This window comes from Amblyomma americanum, chromosome 3 (assembly GCF_052857255.1).
Source record: "Amblyomma americanum isolate KBUSLIRL-KWMA chromosome 3, ASM5285725v1, whole genome shotgun sequence".
In the NCBI taxonomy this organism is placed as follows: Eukaryota; Metazoa; Arthropoda; class Arachnida; order Ixodida; family Ixodidae; genus Amblyomma; species Amblyomma americanum.
Window position 1 is genome coordinate 206,200,656 of NC_135499.1, and position 26,151 is coordinate 206,226,806.

At 44.9% G+C, this 26,151-nt stretch overlaps 1 protein-coding gene across 1 annotated transcript in view; it reads left to right on the forward strand.

Annotated features, from left to right (window-relative positions):
* Positions 1-349: 349 nt before the first annotated feature.
* The window catches only part of LOC144123601 (uncharacterized), a 142,180-nt gene continuing 116,378 nt past the window's right edge, over positions 350-26,151 (forward strand). Inside the window, exon 1 of the mRNA XM_077656407.1 lies at positions 350-800. Coding sequence (XP_077512533.1) covers positions 743-800 — 58 coding nt within the window. The 5' untranslated portion in view covers positions 350-742. The remainder of the gene's footprint in view (positions 801-26,151) is intronic.

Below are 26,151 nucleotides of genomic sequence, written 5' to 3' on the forward strand. Positions count from 1 at the left end.
TAAAGCAAACAAACGTCGACAGAGCCAGCCGGCGAGCGCACAGAGTAATCGGGCGATGAGAGAAGAAAAAAGAAATAGCCACGGAGGAAACGCGCGCTGGCAGCTGCGGTAGCGGCGCGGCGACGTGAAGAGCGCTCGGCGGCGCACCGCAAAAGTGAAACCGAAACCTGGCGGCGCCGCGGGATTGGAGTAGGCCGCGCAGGCGCCTTGCGCCGCGCGAGGCGATGCCACGCCTGCCGCTCTTGTGTAAGCGCCGGCCCGGGGCTTAAAACAAACCGCGCGAAGGGGGAGGGCCTAGCGGAGGCAGGGGCGAGAGGGCGAAGCCGGGCAGTGGCACCGTCCCAGTCAAGGTTTACCTCAAAAAAAGAGTCACTCACGCACGCCTGTGCCGGTCGCACGGTTGTCGTCGACAGCGGCACTACACGCTGCCCGCTTTTTTTAGGTTATTTTCTTGTTCAGTCATGGGACCGCTCCTTGTTGCACGTGATTCGAGCGTTGCGGCGAAAAGAGCGCCAGCGTCGTACGGCGAGGCGTACGTCGGGCGTTGATGAACGCTGTACGCTCAACCACCGTCATCTCGGTCGGTGCTTCGTCCTAAACGAACTTTGCTGCTTCTGCTGTCGGCAGATTTGTTTCTTTCTACTTTTTCTGAGGACGCTCGCTGTCTTCCAATTTCCTCCTTTCACTCATCACCACCGAGCCAACGTTCCGAGTGTGTTCGGCCTCCGTGAAAGTACCCGTGATGCATCGCCTAGTCTGCTGGTGGTCCAGGGTCTGTTGCCTGCTTCCTTTCTTCACTGGTAAGTCTGAGCTTGACATTCGCATGCACAGCGAGAACACGCAGTCATGCTACAGATATTTGTCTCTCATATTTCCTAACGTTTGTTCACTCCGGTTTCGCAAGTTTTCAGCTTGCAACATTCAAGAACTCCGTGGTCTACTCATGCTTCCGTTGTGCCAAAAGACACAACTTTCGGTATAATTTGATTCGGACAGGCTACTTAGATACACGAATATTTGGGCGAATTTAGATTAGAACTAATGTATGCATGTAAGCGCACAAGCTTCTCACGTTTGGAACTCACTGGTTGAAGTCGCGGTATAGGTCGCCAGTTAATGTGGGGGGCTCAGGTGTTTTTGCATGGTATATTTCTTAATCTGTTCCATTCTGCTATATTTCCAGAGTTAGAAATATTTGCACTACTGCAAATAGTTTTGCAAAACTTATTAGACCAACTTACTAGATTCCTACATTCAAGGCATACAAAAAACGTCAAATGTTTCTGGTAAGGTTTTGCGTAAAATGTGCTAACCTCAGTAGAATTCATAGCTACTATTTTTGGCTACCACCTGTGACGTCATCAGAGATGGTTACAAAGAATGCCCGCTTCGGTATTCAAGCACAAATTAGACCAATGGCAAATGGGCAAAAAAATAATTTGTAAAGAAATTGTTACAAAATATGGCTGTGATATAAAAGACAGCAGAAAAACATGGTTAATTCCCAGCACATGTAATTAAATATCTATTTCAAGAGCGGAACTAATATTCGCGCAGATGGTGCGACTGTCAAAATTTAAGAGCGCCTTTGTAACAGAAGGCATTCGAAATAATGTGTAAAAACTTTAAGCTTCCAGTTCAGTTATGACAGAAATGCTACGGCGCATTCGGTCGGGGAGTGTGTTCACCTTGAGCAAAAAGCTGTGTAATTGCTCACATATATGGTTTATGTGCGTGGTTCTAGTTCGTATGAATTGCTATTTTTCCCTAGAAGAAAAAAATTTGTGCTTAGAGTGACAACGAAACTTTTTTTTTAGTATGGAGTAATTTTTACTGATGTTGTACAGACGCTCGAGAAGCCTTATTTCAGCATGACACTCTGTAACTCGCTCGTCACTTCTTTTTTAGAAAGTTAGCACCTGCAAATCCTGACAGTGGCGTAACATATAAATTGAGTCTAGTTTTGTAGATCGCAGTGTTAGTCTTTTCGAAGCGAAAGTAACGTAGATTACGTCGGTTTTCTCCTATAGCGCTTATATGAAGAGTATCGTTTTCTATCAAGTGCGTATATTCGGCAGCAAAAACCTGACTCATTTGTAGAGAAAGTGAGGTAAAAAACCTGGAGAAACTTTGAAACAATGCAATATCAGGGCACTAATGAACATCATCTGAGCTCAATAATCTGCTATATTTTTATATGTACTAATTTCTTCTTGCGTTCTTTTTGAACATTTTGAAGAATACTCCAGTAACTCGATCGGATGAAACCTTTATTATCTATGACGTCCTTGTTAACTTCGTACAGTGATGTCAAAAAAACAATATATGCTGCCAATTTTTTCAGCAACATAGTTTTTGTGTATGTAAATACGAGTATGTATACTTTATTTTCAATCCTAAATTTATACTAGCACGCTTGCTGCTTGTACTACAGGGCGATTTCGTCTACTCTTGTACATTCTTAAAAATCCGTAGATAGAAATGGTATGTTCGTACTAATCATGCAGTTTACCTAAAACACTTTCTTTATGAATGGGTTGCTTCCTAAATAGTCACGTCCAACAATTTCGGATCAAAATTTTGAAAATTGAAAAACTGTATGATTATTTTAGGAAATATTGAACGCAGTGGTTCATTCTTCTGTTATGTAGCAAAACCTTTATTTTAAAGTGTTTCCATCGATCGCATCGAAACCCCCATAGAAAACCAATGGGGAGCACTTTTGACGACATCGAAAACGTTAATAGAAAAAAAGATTCAATACTGCCGTCGGGTGATTTGCGGATATATTGGTAGTTTGAGTGAAATCTTACATGATATGAAAAAAAATCGTTCATAAAAGGTTTCCCACTCAAAAATGCTTTTGTCCAGAATTGCTGGGTGTGAAAATCATGCCTTACAGAATGAATCGCATCATCTGCCGGTGAAGTTCAAGCAATGTGTGCAGAGCTATCTTGTTGTTTCAGCTAACGGTGATTATAGCGAAAGGAAAGCGATACAGGACTATTAAATCACCTAACTCACAGCGGCCTCTTTTACAGTGCAAAAGAGTGAACGATTTCTCTTGCTTATGGCATTTGGCAAAAATGATGGTGCCTATAAATTATTTCATTTATATATATTTTTTTATTTATCTCTCCTCGAATGCTTTCAGGGGCTCTAAGGGCAGGTTTTTTTTTTTGTCTGAATGCAGGCATTTATGCAGGAAGTTTAACGGACTGCGTATTGTAATGTGTTTACTGACTTGCACAAATATTTGTGACCTGAAAACCTGAGTATATCAAACGAGTATATCCTATGAAATAATACGTGTCCGGTTGTCGATCGATGCTCAGACCTTTTGAGCGCGTCGTCTTATCTTCGTTATCGTGCCGATCATTTGTGAGAAGCAAATAGTTGCCAGGACATCGAGTTGACAATGAGAAGTCGAGGAATAAACCCACGATTTCAATTTGTCTTTCCAGGCAATGGCAGTGACATTTGTATCGTTTTATTTCGGTTACGGGAAAATTGAACCATCGAGGACATAGTGTCGGCGATTAATTGCGTGACTTATGAGGCAGTGACGTACGGTGCTACATGCGAAAGCCATAACATGCGCTGCATCTGATCACGCAAACGCCCCAACACTCGCACATCACAATGAGCGGGCTAAAACCGTCTCCAGCCAGCAGCTCGAAGTTTACGCTGGGAATCCGCTGAGAAGACTGAAACGAGCACGACGGATAGAGATAGAGGTCCTGCTTCGGATGAGCGATACCATGCAAGACGCTGAAAGACTTGAGCGTGTCATCCACCTATCTCTATTGGAAGCGTCAAGACATGACACGAGGCAGGCTTCTCGGAGTGGTTCGGTGCGCCGCCCGAGCTTACTACGCGATGGTCCCGGTGCGCGAGATTATGGCGTGATAAGGAGCCACTTCCCTCCGCCAGGAGTGGCTTGGGCAGACATAGGGTCCACGTCGGCTTCACTCCAGTCTGAGACTGCGCAGGGTTGAGCGATTAGGTAAATTAGAGAACATGTGTCATTCTCAATGCCCGAGCAGGCCGAGCGGAGCTGCAGTGCAGCGAGATATCCTTCTCTTTCCTCCCACCCGTAACCTTCTTTCCGGCCACGTCCTTCCGATGCGCTTCGTAGAAGGACGGGGGTGTCTGGCAAGCCAGAGATCGCGTCTCCTGATGCGCCCCACGCATGGGTGAATACTTCTTTTCTCTCGTTTTTTTATTTTCTTTTGCAGAAAAAGGTAGACGCTATTGTACAGATAGACAGCCAAGTGAGACAGGGAAGCATACGTTTTGTTATCCATGCTGCTTTTGTAATTTTTTGAGCTCATGTTCCCGAGGCATCCTTTTGTTTTGCCGTGTCTTGTCTGGTCGCTTGTTTAACAACAAGTGGTGTCACGTTTCTGTTTTTTAGGCGGCTGTGGTAGGACTAGAGACATGACACTTTTTTTTACGAACCTTAAAAACCAGGAAACTAAATCTATTCGCTATTGGCGCCTATGTTTTTTTTCTCAGGTTTTGTATAAGCACTGCAAAATTCTACAGCGTAATACCATGCATGCCCTGGACAGCAATGATAACTGCTCAAGATTTGATCACTATTTTAAATAAAGGGGGCCAGCTCAAGGTCACCATTCTTATAATGTCTATATTATTCTATTTTTCTTCTCTTTTCTTGAAACTTGGAACGCACCTTTTGTTACTCTGTATGCCCAAATAAACAAACTTTAGAAAGCTCGCACAAACACAACGACGAGAAACCAATAAAATCTCGCCAGAAATTGTTATACTCGCAAAACGCGGGCACCCCTGCAGATGCTGGTAACATCCTTGATCAACTGCGAGCTGTCTCAACGGCTATGAAACTCTGTTTTCGAGCAAAGAGGCACGCGTTCGAGTACTGGCCGCAACGTTTCGATCTAGGTGAAATGCAAAAGCTCCCACGCGCTGTGTGATGTCAGCGGACTGTAAACAAACCCAAGTAGTTCCGAAGGCCTGGAAGATTCACCAGTGGAGCGTTCCGGATTTTTCTTCGGAGCCCTCCACTGCGGAGCACTCCGCTCCGCTCTGGTATAAAAAAAGCCATAATTCTAACGATATTTTTGCTGATCTCGGGTTGATGGTAATTCGTAATTATTCGATTGTTTTAAATGCACACCTTAAACAATTTCCCTAAACGCATGGGAATAAAACCATTCCTACTTCGAGTTATTGATCCTTTAGTCCTCACTTCGCCATCTACTAGTCATCTTGATTAGGATAGTTGGTATAACGACTGCCTCGGACAACCGATGGTCCCGTGTTTTATCCCCGGACCAGGAAGAATTTTTCCTGCATTACGAAGTTTCTGTGGAAACTGTATTCAATTAGTTTGTAGCCGTATGAATGCGCTTTAAGCCCAAAGCTCGATAATAATTCTAATTAACTGCGTGTGATTTGCGAAAGCGTGTAGTCGAACCAGCGAAGTGATTACATGTTTTTTTTATTTATTTACGTTCATGCAAGCAACTATCTAGGGGATGGCTATACTGAGGGTTAACTTTGCGGAACTTCGCGAAAGGCATTTGAAAACCACTCTAAATATGAGAGTAATGATTCACTTCAAGAGTTGAATGCGGGCAAAATCATACACAAATGCGTCATAGCAAGGGTAAACCAGAAGATCGTTGAGTGCTATCAGAGAATTGCGCAAAGCCTTTACTCGCGTAACGGCTTCAAAAACGACGAGCATGAAACCAAACCGGCAGCGTCGTGTTTCTTTCAGACAAAAGAACTTTGATGTGGTGTCCATTTTTATGCATTTGCATTCTTGCCTTAAAGACTCTCGACCTTAAAAGAAAGCGACATTTTTCTCTTCGTAGTTCTTCGCAAAGATGGGTAAGCTTTAAGCTTTCCGAGCAAGCTGAAATGCGGACATTTCGTAAACGTATTGCATAGAAGAGCAATTATGCTTTGCGAAATAGGCTCACCTGACCTCGTTTAGAATATGCGTCAGTAGAATGCTGACTTTAAAATCACGCTGTTTGCCCTGCCATAGTTTTCTCCAAAGAAAATAGAATATTTATGCAATAAGGGCGTAATTGCTCATTGGCATCTACCCATTGGCACTTACTCCACCTTAAGGGATTCCCCTAAAACATTTGACCAACACTGATCCCACTTAAAGTTATTGAACGATTCGCTCTCGCACTACCATAAGCTTGCCGTCCCGGCTAGCTCAGTTGGTAGAGCGACTGCTCTGGTGAAGCGCTAGTCCCGGGTTCGAACCCCGGACCAGGACGAATTTTTCTTTAACTGCGAAGTTTCTGAGAAAGCTTTATAGCTTTCATTTGTAGCCGTATGGCTGCGCTTGGGCGGATGCCAATGAGTAATTACGCCCTTGTTACATATCTACTCCACCTTCGGGTATTCCCCAAAAACATTTGACCAGAAGATTTATGCGCTTTTTTCCCTATCGGCATCAGTGTTGACCGTCAGTGAATAACATGTACTTACGGCCCACGTTTGGGGAACCAGCTGAATAGCGTGCTGAGTAATAAGGTTACCCGTAACGTTAAATCTAGTCTAATTTCAGTTCCAAGCCTGCAACCCGTGCTTGTTGAGTTTTATAATAATAAGTTGCTCACTGCTGTGCATGCCCAACAGTTCTGGACAAAGCATTTTTCAACAGGAAAGAGCTTATAAACGCAATTTTTTCAGATGTTGTAACATTTCGCTATAACAATCAATATATCCGCACATCTTCCGTCGGCAAGCTTGCATTTTTTTTGCTATTAACGTATTTGCTATCGTCATAAACGCTCCTCATTGGTTTTCTATGGCAGTCATAACTGCTCAGTGCAAGCGATGGAAAAAAACTTTAAAAGAAATATTTTGCTACGCATCAAACGAATGAGCCATTACCTTCAATATTTCCATAACAATGCCGTACAATATTGCAATATTCAAAATTTTTGTCCGAGAATGTTGGACATGGGCATTCTACATAAAATGTACCCTACACAATTCAGGGACACATGCTCGTGGTGCGGGGCAACCCCCACGCTATACCACATTACATGGGAGTGCAAACGCAATTATGCATTCCACAAACTCAAAACCCCGAGTGCGGAGCAATGGGAGGGTCTGCTCACCAGCAGCGAGCTCACAGCTCAAAGGGCCCTTGTGCAGCACGCATGCGAAGCAGCAAGACTCAGCGGAGCCCCGGAATAGGGGTCCGACCTTGCGAAGAGGCCAGACCTCAACGATGAAGACGACGGCCCACCGCTAATCTCATTGAGATTTCAATAAATGTTTTCTCTCTCTCTGGACATGGGGCGCTACCGCTGTTGTGCGTTTGGTTGGATTTTGACGAAATTTTGCTTAAGATTTTATATATTAACTCGCTTAACAAGTTGCGCTGTGCACCAGGAAAGAAGCATGGAACAATAGGCAACGCTGTTCTTCCCAGCTAACCTAAACCGGTGACGTCACTTGTCCGAAAAAGGGCAAAATACGCCCTCTAGTGCCGACTAAAAACCTGGCGCACCTTCTGCAAAGCCACAGGCCAGCAGTCATTATTATGAGGAAAGTAAAAAAAAAAGCACGTTTTCTTCTTAAAAGATGTGATCTGTAGTAAGAATTTTGGCGACACTTAATTATGTTACCTGTGCACAATGCGACAGCATTAAAGCCTGTAATTCACTGAGCCTGCTTATTCTACTCCGTCATTGCTGCTCGTTACAGGCTTTGAGCTTGTGCAGCCACCGATGCATACTTCATACATACTTCCGTGGTCACCCTCTCAGCTTGCGTGGATTTTCCACTCCGGTAGATGCACGCGGCGTTGACCATCATCGTCATCATCATCATCATCATCATCATCATCATTTCTTTATCCTTAAAGGCCCTTATGTTAGAGCATTACATCAGGGGGGAGCAGCCGAGACATAACACTTTGGTCAATAATAACAAAGAGAAATACAAGGTTCCGGGTTCATGCCATAACTATTCTACAAACATAAACCATTAACGTAAAAGGTCAACATAGAGGGATCGTTCCAAGTACGCGCAGCTTTCTAGACATATCTGCACACAGCCAAAGTAGCTGCCGACTCATGCCGAGCCCGCCACTGCGCTCGTCCATGTCACGTGACCAGGGCACCTGCCAACTTCCAGCGCACCTGAAAACGCCATGACCTCATTTCGTCACACATCCCGGCAACCAATCATCGCTCGTTAATGCCACGTGGCCCCGTGATGTCTCTCCTGTATCGGCCAATCTGATTTTTATGACTAACCCCTGCGTATTTTTTTCTGTGATGAGGCTTCTAATGTCATCGCAATAATAAACGTTGGAGAAGTTCAAAAGATGGGAATGAGGAAATGCGCAGCATGGAGCAGGCTCGAAACTCATGACAGCAATGGTTGGTAGCACTGTTTACACATTTATTTTCTTGAATGGACAGGAATGGTTTTTAAATGGCGCACTTGTGCGCTGTGAAAGCTTAGTATAAATAATGAAAATTACAGCGTAACAGGAGACGCGACCACAATTAAGACAACGTTTGTTAAAAGAGTGGTCCGCTATAGTGAACCCGGCTAGTTTTTTTTTCTCATCCTGTTCAGTTGTCTGAACAGCTTTTCTTTATCAGAGTTATTAAGTTCACATAATAGTTCCCCGAGCGCTCGTTAAATCCCTCTTGTTGCTGCTTGTCACGGTGTACCGCGAATGTTCTCGCCATTATCTTTTTCCCACCACCAGTGGAAAAATAAACTGCGCCGCAGAGCGAGTGACCGGTATAAAACACCACTCCCCGTCGTCAGTTTGCGAGAACCTGAGCGCTTTTTCTCGGTCAAACTTGCCTCTCTGGAAGTAAGGAAGCGAAGCGGATGACGAAGTCGACCTCGGGAGCCAACCCGACTGCTCTCACCCTCTCTCACTCGTCTTCTTATCTCTTCTGTATATGTTTTTTCGTCGTCCCTTTTATTCTTCTTTTTCCTACATTCCGCGTTATCTGAAACTGGTACCACCGGGCCGCCGCGCCACCAACATATCGTCGGCGCGCTTCGGACCCACGAGAAGGAATTATGAATCTCCCGGGTGCCGTTTCGGCGACGATTCGCTTCCACTGTTGGCGCCCCGTGGCTTTGCGGAGGCTTCTTCTGTGCCGAGTCCAGTGTAAGCCTTACTCACGGAGCTTCCCTTTGTTCTTTTGCTCTTTGACCCCCCCCCCCCCCCCTTTTTTACCCGACTTCCCGCGTCCGATCACCACTGCCTTCGACTGCGCGTACTTTGCGGCTGCTGCTTGTGTTTCCAGCTGCCCATGTATGTGTACCTCGCGCTCGCGCTGTTGTTGGCGCCTCCGACCACGGCTCCCAGAGCTCCGTTTATCGGCGCTGAGAGTCCGTGTTCAGCCCAGCTCATGCGTTGCGGAAAGCGCGCATTATGTTACTTCTGGGGCACGGTTTGTCAGCCCCGGAGGTCAAGTTCGTTCCTTGTCTTTCGTTCTCATCCTGTTCTGCCCGGTGTCGTACTCGCGTGCTGATGCTGTTGTTGGTGCTGTTTGTGCTGCTGATGCTGTTGGTTGCTGTTGCTGTTGTTGCTGCTGTTTGTGCTCCTGGTGCTGATGGTTGCTGTTGGTGATGTAGGTTGCGGTTGCTGCTGTTTTCTGTTCGAGTTGTGTGAATTATGTACAATTTTATGCGCCTAGAAGTACTCGTATATTCGTATAATCTGAATATGCGTAGCCAAACTTCAAGCAAAAGCGAGCTTTGTCATGTTGCCAACATTCAAGCACGCTAATAACGGGAACCAGTTGTTGAAAAACTGCCATTTTGGTTGTAGCAAAGCTGCGAGCAATTATTTGGTATTTGGCAGTTCCCTCTTTCTCAAGAATATCACCATTTTTTTTTCGAGAAAGATAGAACATTTTCCGCAAAGAGAAGCACTTCTTTTACGACATGCGGCCAGTTTAGAAACCACAGAGTATTCACTAATAACATGAATGATGAAAAAAATTTTTTTGGTTGCAAAGCTTACCTCTTCACTTAAAGTTCGATGTAAACACATCAGAAGGCCTTTGTCCTAGATTTTTTTTATTAACAAAAAAGACATTATTGTCATCATTTTTAACCGGACATTTTGAATATATTTTCTTTGATCACAGTTTTCGCTAGCACAAGGTAGTTTTTTAGGAAGATACCCATGGCTCGTACGCTTCGATAGAAAGAAAAATGCGAATACAAAAACGCGCAAGTTCTGATAACCTGCTGTCATAAGAACAAATACAAAAAAAATCGGGAAATCTAAATTTCTACTAAATCAGTCGTGAGCCCCACACTACGGCGTTTGTCAAAGCCCAAGTGTTGTTTTAGGCTTAAAAACGTCACGGTGTCATTCACGAATATCGGCGTTTCTGTTCTGCGATGTTGGCTTGAAAATGCGCTAGCGTCCACGGCGCTCCAGTCGCCATCCACATAAAAGATACCAAATTTCCATTCTGTAAATATTTTTTTCGTATGTGCGACAGCAATAGGCGCTTGCTAACAGCGAATAAGATGTGAACATCACGTTCCGTATACTACGTGAAACCTACTAGAAATGTCTTCCAGACGTCTAGAACGCCTCTTCGCTTTGCAAGCGATAACCCGGTTCGCGATCTGTGTGGGAAAGACAGGATTACCTTGTTTCGTAAAACCACTTAACGGATGCTGGATGTCGACGTATATTTCTCGAATGTGCGTGTGCGAGCTTTGTTTCGTAACATAGGGCTACTTGTCTGCTGTACGTGAATTTTTTAAGTACCCTCCCCCTCCCCTTTCCGCCTTTGCCAATTTATTTCTTCTTTGAAGAACTGTCGTAGCACATGTACAACTGTGGAAAATGACTGCCAACACAAATGTAATTTTTTTCCTCCGCGCACAAAATGAAAACGTATTTTGCAGTGTTGTATGCGACGCCCATACTTGCTTCAAATACGGCTTTCTTCGGTGAGGCGTACACTGGCTTCCTGAAAACAAGAATCACTCCCATAGAAAGAGTCGGCATGGCTTATATACATACAAGACAGCAGGTGCGCATGAGCAGTGACGTGAGTAGAGAGTTCACGATAGCAATGAGTACCGGTGGCTATCGCGGGAACGTGATATGAACGACAGAAACTTTCATGCTTCTCGCCACCCCATTTGCTTGATAGTGCGGCTTAGGAGCTACCCTACTATACACTAACGCTGTATGTTACTTTCGCACTAACTCTTTTTCGTTTTGACCAGTTCAAATTGAACAGAGACTAAGCTGCAATCATGACAGCTGCGACAGACATGCATATGTTTGTGGAAGGGTACAATCTGAAATTTGGAAAACTTCGATAACTTTTTTGTTCCTCGTCTCAGCGCTGTTGTTCCCAGCAGTTCGGAAAACGCATAATAAACCCAAACGTTTGAAGAGAACACTTGCTTTGGGTGTTCATTGCATTTTCTAACGTTAGAATAAGAAGATAATAAGGAGATAGCGCAGGGACAAGACAACAGCTGAAGACAGACAAACACCGCAGACACAGGCAGCGCATTGTCTCTCTTCAGCTCTCAATCTTCCCCCACGCTAATCCTTATTCTAATGCTAGAAACCTGAAAACGGTGAGCTAAAGCCGCTGCCACCGATATCGCCAGGAGCGAAATAATTTTACAGGGTCAGCTGTTATAGCCAAACCATTGGTCACTTATCATTTTAACTGTCATATGATTTATTATTTGTCACGTGGAATTGTTAGCTTGAGTAGATGAAGCGCACAAAAACACAGCACACAGGAAAGGAAGACACGAGACAGGCGCTTCTCTTGTCTCGTGTCTTCCTTTTCCTGTGTGCTGTGTTTTTGTGCGCTTCATCTACTCAAGCTATGAACCAACTTGCCCAAGAACGTGTTCTACTGGAATTATTAGGTAACTTAATAACCGTGCCCTAGAACATATTACCTTGTGAGTGTCACTTTTTCCAGTCACCTTTATACGTGCAGCTCACGCGGCAGCTAATGTCACACTGATTGAGTGCCCCTTTTGTTTTAACGCGAGAGCGTTAAGGAGCTCGTGAGGCGGAAAAGCCGGCGTCGTCGTCGTCGCCAGAGTCTAAGGCTGCCGCGTCGTTAGTGCTTCAAAAATCTCAGGAGCACCAGCAGCGGAAGCCCTGCGCAGCTTGAGAAAACGGAAGCATTCCACTTCTCGCGGAGGCCACCAGGAGCGCTGTGAATGAGAGCGACGTCATCGTTCGTCTGTGAGGGAATGGAGTCGAAAGTTTCCACTGCAAATGCGGGCTTCTAGGAGCAGTGCGGAGTGATGCCGTCATGTGGATGGTATATGGAGAGGGCGCTATCGTGTTTCACTCTTAAGGCTGGGCTTAAGTGTCCCCCAAGTTTTTTACTGCATTAGCAGTGTGAGCGACTTTACCCCAAAACGGTGGCGTGTGAAGTCTCAGCGAGTGAAGCTTGTATTCACCAGAAGCACCACCCGCCAGCAACCCACCAACATCCACCCTGCAGAAGCCAACCCAGCAGTGGAACGAAGAATAGATGGATAAATCATAAACAAAGACACAATAGGAAAGCGATCAATGTAGAACCACTACTGATAGCGCAGATTTGTTGCGTCACATTGTATGACCGCTCGCCTGTTTTTTCTTTACATTAATGCTTGATACGGCAGGGTGTGGGCAGTTCTCTTATTTCTCTTTCTTGATTTGGTCGTCAAAACCTCCGAAAAGATGAAAACTACAATGATAAAGAAAGAAAACGTCGGTACGAAAAGTAGCACCAACATTTATTTTCTTCTTTAGAATAATGGGTACCTTGCCCAGTGTGATGAGAATACTGAGAATGTAAAAGAGACAGAAAAAAAGAAAATAATGGAGTTTGCGCAGTCCTCCGGTATGTTGATAGGAACACGGGAGCTCAGAACCAGCGATACTTGTTATCGGCGACGTTGGGCGCACATGGGCAGTGCGAATTGCACAGCGGTCAATCCAACTTTTCAGGGACTAGGTGCGCAAACTATCTCCGTCAGTCTTGTCGCCAAATTCATGAAGAATTACATCTTAAAATGTACGACGTCATTTGCTGTTGTTGAATTTTCGTACAACATATGGCCCATTAACTATGTTGATGTATTTTTGCTGTTACGTTGAGTCCGTTTTCTTTTCGATTTTTATTGTTCACCCCTCCTCTTCACAATGTAATTTACGTTGGGAGCACGATAAAAGAATAGCCAGCAAAGGAACGAACAAAGAGAAAGTGTTCTGTCAGTGTCGATTGTACGTGAGTATGGTGGGTCTCGCGATGTGCAGTGCTTCGTTCTCAGCACCGCGAATGCTTGCACGGCACCAGCGCTGTTCTTTCTTTCATGAACATTCGTGCAGAAGCCGTGAATGGAAGACAGCAGATGGAAGGGAAGGTGACACAACACATGGGCTGGCTCGTGACAACTTTACTGAGGAAAAAAATATTACATCTTTGCACCTATAAGCAGATGCTCAAGAAAATTAGCTTTCTGTCGTGCAATGAAATATATACTTAACTAATAAATTTTATTTATGCTCAGCAACGTTTAACGGTTCTGATAGCTCTTTTGTAAACTTACCTGTATGGAGAAACAAAACACGTGTTCCTCCAAAGAACACTTATCACTGTGCTAAGTGTTGTCGCGCCTTCCGTCTTCCTTTCGCTGCTTACACGACAGTATTCACCAAGCACGAACTCGCCTAACTTGCTATTCCAACTCAGCAGTTTCTGTCGTGTCTCGTACATCACCGATAGCCCGAAAATGTGCCCGTGTGAAGGACGCTTTCTATCCTATATTTCAAACATCCTCTCTGAAAACAAAGGCAGGCTGGCTTCTCGCCACCGCTGTCCAGCTCTTTGTGTGCATGCTCATGATCTAAACGGTAAAGTAGACGACTACCACTAGATGGCGCTGCAGGCGGTGCTGTCCATACGCTATCGTGTCGTTATCAACCGTGCGTTGGTCTGAACGAATAATAATAATAATTGGTTTTGGGGGGAAAGGAAATGGTGCAGTATCTGTCTCATATATCGTTGGACACCTGAACCGCGACGTAAGGGAGGGGATAAAAGAGAGAGTGAAAGAAGAAAGGAAGAGATAGGTGCCGTAGTGGAGGGCTCCGGAATACTTTCGACCACCTGGGGATCTTTAACGTGCACTGACATCGCACAGCACACGGGCGCCTTAGCGTTTTTCCTCCATAAAAACGCAGCCGCCGCGGTCGGGTTCGAACCCGGGAACTCCGGATCAGTAGTCGGGCGCCCTAACCACTGAGACACCGCGGCGGGTGTCTGAACGTTCGAAACCAACTTTTCGGCAGCAAGCCTCCCAGTTCCTGTTTCTTTTCATCCCAACCAAACATAAGTGAAACTGGTTGCGGCACTGCGTAAGATACTGTTCCGCTATCCTTGCCGGAACGATCCACTTGAGAGAGGCCGGAACCACGGGCAGGTCGCGTGTGGCGTAGGAAAGCGCAGATACTGGAAACCGAGGAAGGAACCTACCAAGAAAGGAAGAACAGAGCACTATGAACCTGCTAAAAGCCGAAGTGAAAAAAAAAGGTATAAATTAAAACTGCATAACACGGCTGTTGTTTCCTTTCCTTGTCTTCCAAGGAAAGAGAAACTGCAATGGCGCGAATAATGGCGCGAGCAGAAACAGTGTCTTGCAGCGCGAGATGGTTTTATTTTAAGCACCCTGGTCTCGCGCGCGCAGGTTGCCTTCCCTAGAAAGTGCCTCCAAGGAAATTGATAAAGGCACAAAAAGATGCCCAAAAGTGACTCAAAAATTAAAAAAAAAAGCAAGAACAGCGCCAAGAGGCAAGCACGGCCGCTTTCAACAGCGGAAAGGCAACGGAGGAGGGGAAGAGAAGAACCAGCCCCACTCACATCATTGACCCGGAGTAAAAAATAATGTGGAAGAGGCCAGAGAAGAAGGGGTGGGGGGAGCATGGTGAGAGGATAGGGGAGGCGGTTGGGAAACAGGGACGGGGGTCGGGAAACATGGGGAGAGAGAGGGGGGGGGGGGGTGACTCGCACCAGACTCTTTTGTACCGCGGGGCACTTTGTTGTTATTACGCGGGCAGGCTATTGTTTCGCGAGCCGTGACGCTGAATATTGAGTACGCTGTGGGAGGACGGAAGAGAACTCTGCCGGTCTCCGCGTGTGTGGCGCAGTTGTACTTTGCAAGCCGACCGATGTTAACGTTCTCCGTTTTTATCGCCGGTTGTGTGCGGGCGACTTTCTTTCTTGGCTGCGCGGGTTTCATTCGCTCTTGGCGCGTGCGCTTCTTTCTGTGTGCTTTCGGCATCCGCCCTTTCCCTCGCGTCGAAAGCCGAGCCGAGAGGAACTGCTCGGATATGACCGAACCTCGCGAGCGAACAGCGCGTTAGCCTCTTCGTTTAGACACCCTGCGAATATTGTTTGGCTTAGCGCTAATGTGGGCCCGTTTTACGGCTTTAAAACTTCTTTTTTTGTTTTTTATTGACTCTTTTTGCGGGCTTTAGCGCCTTTAAAACGGGGCAGCAATGTTCAGCGCGCGCCCATCGCCAAGGGCCATGGATGTCTGGAGCCATTTTCATCGCTCCCCGTCATGAATAGAAATGCGAAATGCCGGACGACTTTCCGTTCTCTGTGTTTGTATTAAGAGATGGTGTACATCTTGCGAATGTTTGATATAGAGCCGGAAAGTTTAGAAAGTTCCTTGGGTGTTGCGTTGGTGTGCTCGTTTGACGTGACCAGAATGACAAGGAAAACAAGGTGAACAGAATACTGTCTCAACATTTTTTAGCGCGTTTTTCGATGCCTGTTACAACAAAAATAGAATAAATGGAAATATGATTTCAAATACTTGGCCGTAAACAGTTTTATTTTATCGCATGAAGTGGAGAAATCGTTTGGTGCCATCGTTTAAAATTACTTGTGAGCGAAACTTCGGTTAGAAAAACATTACACGACAAAATATCTCTGATGCAGTGCGGTTTATGGATCGATCTATAGCTTTTGTCTGCATGCTTTTGCTTGGAAATAAAAAAAGAATTATCGTTCCTGGTTGACAAGCGGCGCCTTACAAAAAGTGTCAAATTTTCACGGGTAATTTTCACGTGTAACCGATAATTCATTTGGTTAAATGTCTCACATTCCTCCTAACGCAAACAGAACATCGAAGATACGAAACTATATATTTTTTTCGTGTGCAACACATATATAGGCATTCGTATCGTGATGACATAATTGACTTGTTTGTTCTGTTTGTGAAATTTACATTTCTCGGCTGAACAGTTGCGGATGCGCACACGCAAAAATTGACACGCTAAAAGTAATTTGCCTCTTGCAAATGGAACCAAGTTCCACATATATGGCAGCGTTAGACGTAAATGAAATCAATATTCTATTAAAGGAGGCTTGCAGTTTGCTCACCCTTCACAGAAGCAGACGCTGGGCATAAGCTCAGGATGCAAGACAAGGTAACCGTTTATTTGATTGCTCTCCGCAAACCTACAAAATAAAACAAAAACATGGGGACGGTCAGATATATTCCGTGTCCTCAGCCCAGATCACAATGGAGTCCAGAGAATCCGGACAGCAGGCCACCTATTGCGACACTGACTTTGTTCGCTGGACGGCTTATCCTCTGATCGCTGCCCGGGCTGCACTTAACGTGTCTCGGTGTCAGGCCATTTTGAAATGAGTCTTTCGAATCCTCTTCTTTTCTTTAGTCTTCTTTCTCTCCACTCTCGCTTAAGAAATAATCGCTTCAACAAGCTGCGTCTCGTATTTGCTCTATTCTGCTAGCCTCGTGGTGTCCGCTTTATGTAACCGCAACGTAAGGCCATCCCGCGCTTAGTACGATGAAACGCGAGGCGGGGCGCCCTAAAGATGGCAACGATACGCGGCAACGTGAGCGCTGGGCGTTCTTTACGAGCGCATATACCTCTCGCGGTCACTCGAAATGCTTCTCGTGTTTTTGTGAGCGATGCCATTCGTTACAGGCTTGCTCTTCGACTTTCTGCCGTTCGTTCTATTTGCGGCCGGTTACAAACGCAACCCGGAGGTCGATAAGAAGAGCGGAAAAAGCGTGTGGATTAATAAAAATAAACGAAAGAAAATACGAGACGCAGCGATGTCGTCGCGGGGCCTGCCATAAAAGCCGGGCGAGAGAGTTGATTCAGGCAAAGCACTCAGCATTTAGGCAGCTGTTGCGCAGTCTCTGCGTGCACTTGAGAGCCAGTGACATGGTGCAAGGACCTGCTTCCCGTGTCTACAACAGCCGTGGGCAAGCTACGAGATTAACGGGCGTGTCCGGCCAAGTGCGGCGCCTTGTTCATTGCGCTATATTTAAATACGCGCTATTCATTTTTCCGTAACCGTTCTTTCTTTCTTTTTTGTTTGCTTTCATCCATTTGACTCTAAACGGCTTTATTTCTCGCGCTGAAGGTATTTTTAAAATGTAACATCCTAAATAAATAAACAATACGATTTTAAGTTTTCTTCAAAAAATTACGACGACGACCATTTTTTTTTTTATGCGAGCAAAAGGCGCTGTCTTTTTTTTTGTTGGCATGTACTTAATACATGGCTTAGTTTCTTCCATGTTAGACTAAGATGAAATAAAGGTAAAGAAAAATAGATAGTGGCTTGAATTCTAAGTAATACTAAGGTTAGCTTTATCACTTTTCCGTTATCTCCAGATATATTTCTACAAAAAAAAGAAAGACAGGAAGAGTCTGACCTAGCCTAAGCGGCATAAAAACAGACGAGAAGTCATTAGAGAATGTATTTCATTGTTAAATACGTCCCCTTTTCCTATTTACACTTTCTGGCCGCTCTTGCATCACCTCAACTGCCTTGATAGACGAATAGCTGTCTTTGAACTAACAACCTATGGTCACCTGTCGGGCGTTGCTGGAATGTGTTCGCTCAGTATTACTTAGTACCTCTTTAGAAGAGGGACAGACATATACAGCAATGTCCAGCAGAACGTGCGGCCGTGATAGCCACTCGTCTGGATGACTGAAGTAACAAACCAAATGCCCCCATTTTCTTTGCATCGCATACAGTTCGTGTTCAGCCGTGTTACCATGCCTGAAACCAAGTCCTTATTATCTGTACCTGGCCAAACGAGACTTGTTTAATGTTTGCCCGGGGATTTTAGTCTACCATATGCAGTAAAAAAAAACAGGGCCGCTACGCTTTTCAGTCCTGTTAATTTACTACTACTTTCTTCATAAGGCAGTCACTGTTCCTCGTTGACTATAGGTCAAGTCGAACATTCTACCCAGTGCAGAGCTACCAATTGCCGACTGGTTATATTTAACGACCTCTGCGGGGAATGTTTGGCACGTTTTGTCTAAAGTGAAATTTTTATTCCTTGGTATCAATTCTCTCTCTCTCCCAAAACCCACGATTCATCCCGGCGTCTAGCACAGCGCCTCACACAAGGGGCATTAAAACGGTAGGCGGCTGCTGTGGGCCGCGCTGTCGGCTACAAGCCGCAGCGCCGCTTTTCTTCCCCTAGCAGCTGCCAGTAACGTGCTTTGACAGGGGAGGGAGCTTCTCCGTTAAATATTTGTCAAATGTAGAACTTATGCGCCGCGCGAGCGGCACGTGGTGCGGGGACGTCCCCTGGGGCCGCTAATGACCAATGGCGCGGGTTGTTCGCATGCGACCGCAATCTCCGCTAGACTTGGCCGGCCAACGCCCCGGACATGAAACGTTGGAGGACCTTGTAAAGGGCGATGCGGTGAAAAGGGAGCGGCCACGGTAGAGCGATCCCGGAACGTTGGCTGACTCAAATGACTGATATTTAATCTTGAAAGTGAAGCTGCGCTTTGCATCTTTCCTTCCCTGACGGGAAGGCGGTTCGTGGGGCTCGTGCTTCTTTATGTAAGCGCGACGCGCGCTTTTAAAGCACAGCCAAAGGTCGAAAGGCACGCTCAAAATTCCCCACGAAGCCTCTTTCCTCGTGCCATCCGCTAGTCGAGATTTTTATGACTGGTTATAGGCATCTCATAATTTAAGTAATTAGTTCTTCCTTACCGTACTCTGTTTCACGTTGTAGCTTTTATTCCCTTTGTGTAACACATGGCGTTTTATTTTTAAGTAGTAGCGTGCAACATAAGACTATTTTAGCCAAGCGAACCCAGCGATAGCGGTTACAATGCCAACAGTTTGACAAGAAGCTTTAGTTGTTTTTGTAGTGATAGCTACATTACGGTAGCATTTCGAGCCTTCAGCGTGGCGGCGCCGCCACCCGGTGGCTGCGCCGCCACGCTGTGACGTGGTTGGTCACGTGGTGCGGAGCAGCTGCCGGCGGCGCGGTGCCATGGCCCATGGCTGATCACGTGGTTGGTCACGTGACCAAGTTCCACTCGGCCAGCTGTAGCCATCGCGTCACTCCAGGTTTAACCAGAGCTAAACCACCGCCAATTTTTTTTAATGTCTTAGTGGAATCAGAAATTCAGGCTGACATGGCTGTTTGGCTCAGTGCTTGTGTTTCATGCTTTTCATGTTTGGACAGTGTGAATGGAACTATGCCATGAACTATTTACGCTTAAAAGCTTGACTTCCAGTCCTTGTACTTGATTATATTTATAAAGAGATGGTGAGCGGCAGAACCGACATAATAGAAACATTTTATGCTCACTGCATTCTGTTGTATACTTAAAACTGTTGGCTCAGTGCTACATAATGATCATCGTATAAGCTGCAGTAATTGCTCTACTGTTTTTAACTGTCAGAGCCGGTGTTGATTGTTTTGCATGACAAGAATGTTGTTAGCAATTATCGTCGCTGTCTCTCAGCATCATCCCATTCTCTCAACTATAGAGTCATCCAACTTCCGGCCTTACTGCGCCACATGACCGCTAATGAAAAAATTTTTTTATAAAAACGCATAAGAGGAAAACTAAGAGCGCTCATTCCCACTGGTCCTTTTGCGCAATTAATTTGCACTGCGATTCAAACTCGGGAGACAGCAGTTCGAACAGTCTTGATTAAGAGAGCGTTTATCGATTCTCTATCACTAACAATTGACATCACTAAAATCATTTGCTGACCCCCCCCCCCCCTCAGGTTTTATGGTATCTTTTTAGTTTCATTTTGGGATGCTTTCGAGCGAAATCCACTGTTCGAGAAAATGTCAGTTGAGCCAGAAGACGAAACTAGAAGTATAGCTACTGTACCGTTGAAAGAACAGATTTATGCTGCCTGCCGTACACACAGAGCGACCGTTTTATGCACCCCTTGCGGGATCACAACTTTTTTATGGTGATGTGAGCACTCTTGTTAGTGTTGGGTGGGCGCTATTCTGAAAAAGAAGAGCCTCAAATCTCCCAGCTGACTGCATTGATATGTGTTTATTTTTCTTTGTCACAATGATAGTTGTGAATACGTTTTGCTTTGTTATCTCCTGGGTGAGCAGCCTCATATAGTTTGTGTAGCGCAGCGTGACTGAAATGTCCCGCCTTCACCTGCTCACTGTAGAGAATGTCCAAAAATAGACCAGGAGTAGCCACTCTTGAGAATGTGTCCAATGTGGGCGTTAAAGTAGATGCTTTCAAAGGCGGTGGGGGTAGGCATAACCATTGTTCACTTCACTGTTTTCATGTAGGTGGAATGTAGTGGGGGACCAGAGCTTCCACTCGATAGTTTTCGTAACTGGAGGGTGGCGGCAGAACTATCGCCTTCACTTAAACGTTTTCACAGTGGTATGGTTCCCTTAGCGACCCGTGCTTTTATGTGTTCGTTTTCATAAGTGTAGGGTGGCGGAACAACCATCTTTTCAACTTCATTGTTTTCACAAGGGTAGGGGGACCGGCATAACCATTGCTTCCATGCTTCCATAACCATGGCGGCACGATCAAAGCTATCACTGGATAGTTGTATAGGGGGACGGTGGCAGCGGAACCATCGGTTTCAATTCCTCCTTTCATAAAGGTAGGGTGAGCGGCTCTGCCATCGCTTTCACTCGGTCGTCTTCATAGGGTGATAGATGCCGAAACGACCAAGGATTTCACTTCATCGTTTTCAAAGGGGGGGGGGGGGGGGCGGCACAAGAATTGGTTTCACTTGAATGTTTACATTGGGACAGGGTGGCCTCAGACACCAGCACTTTCACTCGATCGTTTTCATAGCGGGAAAGCGGTGGCACACCCCCAACCAAAATGATGAAGTGAAAGCGATGGTTGTACCACCACTCTGCCCTATGAAAACAATCAAGAGAAAGCGCTGGTCGTACCGCCATCCTTCTCCCTATGAAGACGACCAAATGAATGCGATGGTTGTGCCGTCAACCCTACTCTTTATGTTTTTTTCCATCAGCAATACCCCACCCTCTATCATGTCACATGAGCATGCACTTGCCATCTTCCCCTCTACCTACCTCTGACCCTCAACATAGGCTGCAGGGAGTGGGCGCTGAGCCCTAGTGAATGCTACGATCTGCTCTGGCTGACTGGGTGCATCCGACAAGCGGCAGCCACGGTAGGGGCCCTAGATTTACCTCCCAGTCATGCAAGCTCCAAGAACTGTACTACTCATACCTGTTGTGCTTAAGAAAGTAATTTTGTAGTTTATTGAGCCCAGCTTTTAGAAGGCACAAGACCTTGACTGACGGGAAAAATGAAGAACCCGTTAAAAAAAAATAACGACAGGGTTGTACTCAAAATGAGATAAATTGTTTTGTCGTTTTTGTCGTAACGAGATATTTTTCCGTTGTATTGTTGTATTTTCGGTAGTATTATTTGTAGTTCTGTCATTACCAGTAAGAACACAATATTACGGAGAACTCTCTTGTTACTACAACAATTTCTGTTGTTACTATACGTTATCGGCCAAAATTACTGCATAAAATTTGTTGTAACGAGAGAAAACCTCTTGTGTGTTTCGCCTTCGAAATGGCTTGCGCACATATTCCGAACATTTTACAGCACAGAATCTTTAATCTGTATTATCCCCCCATCACTCAACATATTACAGCCGACAAATTTCGACTCAGAATACGAAACTAAACACTACCAATTTGTTATGCCGACATAAACTACCAGAAATTTTTGCGAACTTTGCCATGTAACGAAATATTCTTGTCCTGTACACACAAAAAATATGTCTCTTCTAATTAATTGCACATTGCTTGCGTTTTGTTATGTACAAGGTTGTGCATGAGGTGCGCATTGCACAGTATAGCCGCAGTCTGTGCAAGGATGTGCCCGCCGTATTGTAGAGGATTGTAGGTTTGTGCTTTTTAATACATTACCCACTTTTTATGTTGTACTGCACAAAGCTGTATACGCATAGTTTCTCAATTCATTTTGTTGATATCCTTCTCATTATTAATTGATTTGTACTATTGTTCATGCTTCTCGTACACGCTGTGTTGCTATTATATGAGGTGACAGGAAGCCTTTTCAAAGCTGTTTTTCACTACTTTCAGTCCCGGCTCCTCCTTTTCGAATGGCACTGGAATAAAAATGAAACAGGATGAGCATTCCAAGAATTCGAAAAATCCAAGCGCCAAATTCAAGATCCAAATCCAAAGCAGATTTCTAATTTAGTTTTTCTTATGCCTGCGAGAAGCACCGGTTTATATCGACGGCAGTTCGACAGCATGGTCCCTCAATTGGCTCGTTGAAGATCAGTTTATTCACGCTTCCAGAGAAACTTCGTTCCTTACGGAGCTGGAGGTGTCCGGAAGTGATTGCCTGTGCTTAAATTATAAAGGAGTTTCCAGTGTACTCAAATGCCCTGGGTTGCGTTGAAAGAAAGCAAATTGATGAAACTCTTGCAATGTGTTGGGCCTACGTCCACGCTTCTTTAAAAATGCCTGCTAAACCTGAACTTCTCGAACTTGCAGTCCTGCATTATTTTTTTTATATTCTACGCACTTCGAGCATGCAGGTATATGACGTGGGCAGCAACCACTTGGTGGTGACACCAGAGGAGATTTATTTTGAGTGCTAGACACTCCCCACCAAGGAGATGCTTCGCTTTTATGACGAGTGAACCAGAGCGTTGGTCGTTACAACGTAGCAGGTTATAAATACTCTCGCCTCAGGACTTAATTCTGCTCACGCGCCTCTCCACACGTCTCACGGGTGTGTGTGGTGCCTCTCTTTTAATTTTTACTCCGCGTGGGTTAGCAGGATTTATTTTTGTCAGATGTGCTGGAGGTAGCCCCTGTTTGTAATATTTTTGTTTCTTACTTGTGAATACTTAGATCACGAGCCTTCTGTTACTCGCTTTAAGTAGGAAGTGTCATTTACTACGCCGTTTCACGTCCCTCGTTAAAGTTTGCTTCCTTCATTACCTGGAGATGTTCTGGCTGGTTATATCTTTTAGTTTTCGCCATTGAAGTACGTTAGAAAAGTGTAAACATGTTCGGCTTTGTTATGCAGTATTTATGGCCTCCCTGTCTTCATATTCGCACGTAGAATAAAACGTTGTGTATTTAGGCGAGCGGTTCTAACGGTTAGATGAAAAGTGGCCAGCGCAGTAATGTAAAAGTGTTCCGCGGGCTTAAAATATAGCACTGAGCCAGACATGAAAACGAGGGACCCTTCTTTTGACGAAGGCGAAAGAAATTAAGCGCTTGTGCAAGTGCCGGTTTGTTTACCGCCGTAACAAAGGTAGAGAAAGAATACGAAAAATTTGCATGGAAGGTAGTAGGCAGTTAGAAAAAAAAGTAATAAAAAAGTGAAGCGTTTTAAATTGAGCTAATTGCTTGCAGCAACGCACAGTCAGCGACTTCAAACTTGAAAACTTCAGAAGGGTTAAAAAGAAAAATCTTGCAGTCAGCGTTCTCATGTGCCGCGGGCAAGCAGATGTGAAGAAAAAGACCTGTTTTAGTATTTCTACTAATGTCAGCTTGCCATCGTCTGCTTGGCTGGCAGGTCCTGTCGTTTGTTTCTTGTTCCGAGGTCATAGCTTTTCTTTCAACTAAGGTTTTTTTTTTGTTAAGATGACGTAATTTTGCGATCGTAATTCTTAATTCCCGCTCACATAAATAATACCAATTGGGGCTCGAGATGACGCTTACGATAATATGCGGCTTTTTGAGAGAGAGAAGGTCTTTATCAGGCAGCTGAAATTAATTGCTTTTGAATGCTGAATATTTGAGATAAAGGCACGGTTTTATGGACGAGGAACTGAGAACAGCGACGATGGACATACAAGCAAGCCATTGACTTGCATCATGTGTATAATGTTGACGGTGTGCTACGCTGCGCGGTAACCTTTTATAATGAAGAGAAGTAAACGAATGCAGCCTTAAAAAGTAGTTCCAGAGAGGCTTTAATCTTTAGTGCTTCTCCGGGTCTTTTTGTTTTGGTCTGTGTTTGTTTCGTGGTTGGCCCTGAAATAAGTCGTTCATCGACGCATTGTAGTTGTTGCAAACCGCTTTTCAACATTCAGGGCTTCCCTCTCTTGTTCCTAATGATTTTTAAATATGTCTCCTACCTGTGTACCAAGAAGGACTTTCTATCAAGCAGTAATTATTTATTTTGTTATTAGGCAATTGAATAATTAATAATAATGCATACGTCGCTGCACTCATTCCTTTGTTCTTTCGTTGTTTTCATCGCTCACTCGTTCTTTCATTAATTGAAGAAATTTCACACAGTTGAACGAGGGGGCTTTAGAATATGCGCTGATTGTATGCATGTACATGGCCACAAACCGCAAGCAACAGCAACGTCACAGTGTGTTTAAAATGTGAGGGATACGAAGGTAAACAAGTTCATTAGAGAGCGCCATTTTTCGCGGCAATGCGAATGCCGGGAAGGGTGGCTGCAGCTCGCTCCTCCTAAACCATAGTTTTTCTAAAACAAGAAATGCCCTACTTTGACGTGAGAGTTTGGATAGGCTCTTCTTCTAATTACATTGTCACGGTACCTGTCCTAACTTTTTTTTATGAAATGTTCTGCTACGTTTACCATGTCTTACCACTATGTTTGCTTTTCAGACACACCCGCCAGGGTGTTCATTGTTCCTTTTTTCTACGCTTATTTTTCTCAGCCACGATATGCAAAAGGAATACAAGAGAAGATCACAAGAGAGAAGAACGCAAGCGCATCTGTCACTTGGCTTGTGTCAAAACAAACCCTCGGGGAAAAGAACGCGTCTGAAAAAGCAGGCGATGAAAGCAAATCGGAGGTACAAGGGTGGCGATGCGGGTGAAAACAGAAAAAGAAGGCTGAGCCTACGCCAGCCAGAAGCCACATGACGAACGCTCCCTCCACTTTGGCCAATTTGTGGAAAGCCTTTCGTACAGACATCTCCCGAAAGGATATGTGTTGTAGCGCATTTAGCGCGATTTCCTGAAATGTTGCATTGTTTGGGCGTTTTCTGAGCCCGCCTCTCACGCAGAGATTCCCCTGCTATTGAATTCATCATCGTCACGAGACGAGCCGGTGTGGTCACGTACGCGCCATGTCAACGTATCTCCGCTCTTCCTTCATTTCAGTGGTCTAGGCGACGACCCGAAGCCTGCGCCTAATCTAGCATTTCTCTGAGAAAAAAAAAAACAACCTTCTAATTAGCTGAGTGTATTCCAAAAAATTTTTATTCCTTGAATATTATGCATTCATTTCATTTCAATGGCGTGCTACCGCATGCACACAATCGCAATTTAGGAGGCAAACGCCATCGAACGAAGTCGGTTTTTGAGGAAATGAAGGGCGCAGTGAATGTCTCACTTCTTAGTGGGCACCTCAACGACGCCGGGGGGGGGGGGGGGGGAAGAGAGGAAGGTTGGAAAGAAAGAAAGAAAGAAGGAAAGGAAGTAGGTAAGTAAGTGAGTGACTAGGGAAGAAAGTAAGGAAGGAAGGAAAGAAGGAAAGAAAGAAAAAAAAAACAATGAAAGAAGGAAAGAAAGAAAGAAGGAAAAAGAAAGGAAGAAAGGAAGAAAGAGAGAAACAAAGAAATAAAGAAATAAAGAAAGAAAGAAAGAAAGAGAGAAAGAAAGAAAGAAAGAAAGAAAGAAAGAAAGAAAGAAAGAAAGAAAGAAAGAAAGAAAGAAAGAAAGAAAGAAAGAAAGAAAGAAAGAAAGAAGTGCCGAAGTAGAGTGCTCCGGAATAATTTAGACCACCTGGGGATCCTTAACGTTCACTGACATCGCACAGCACAC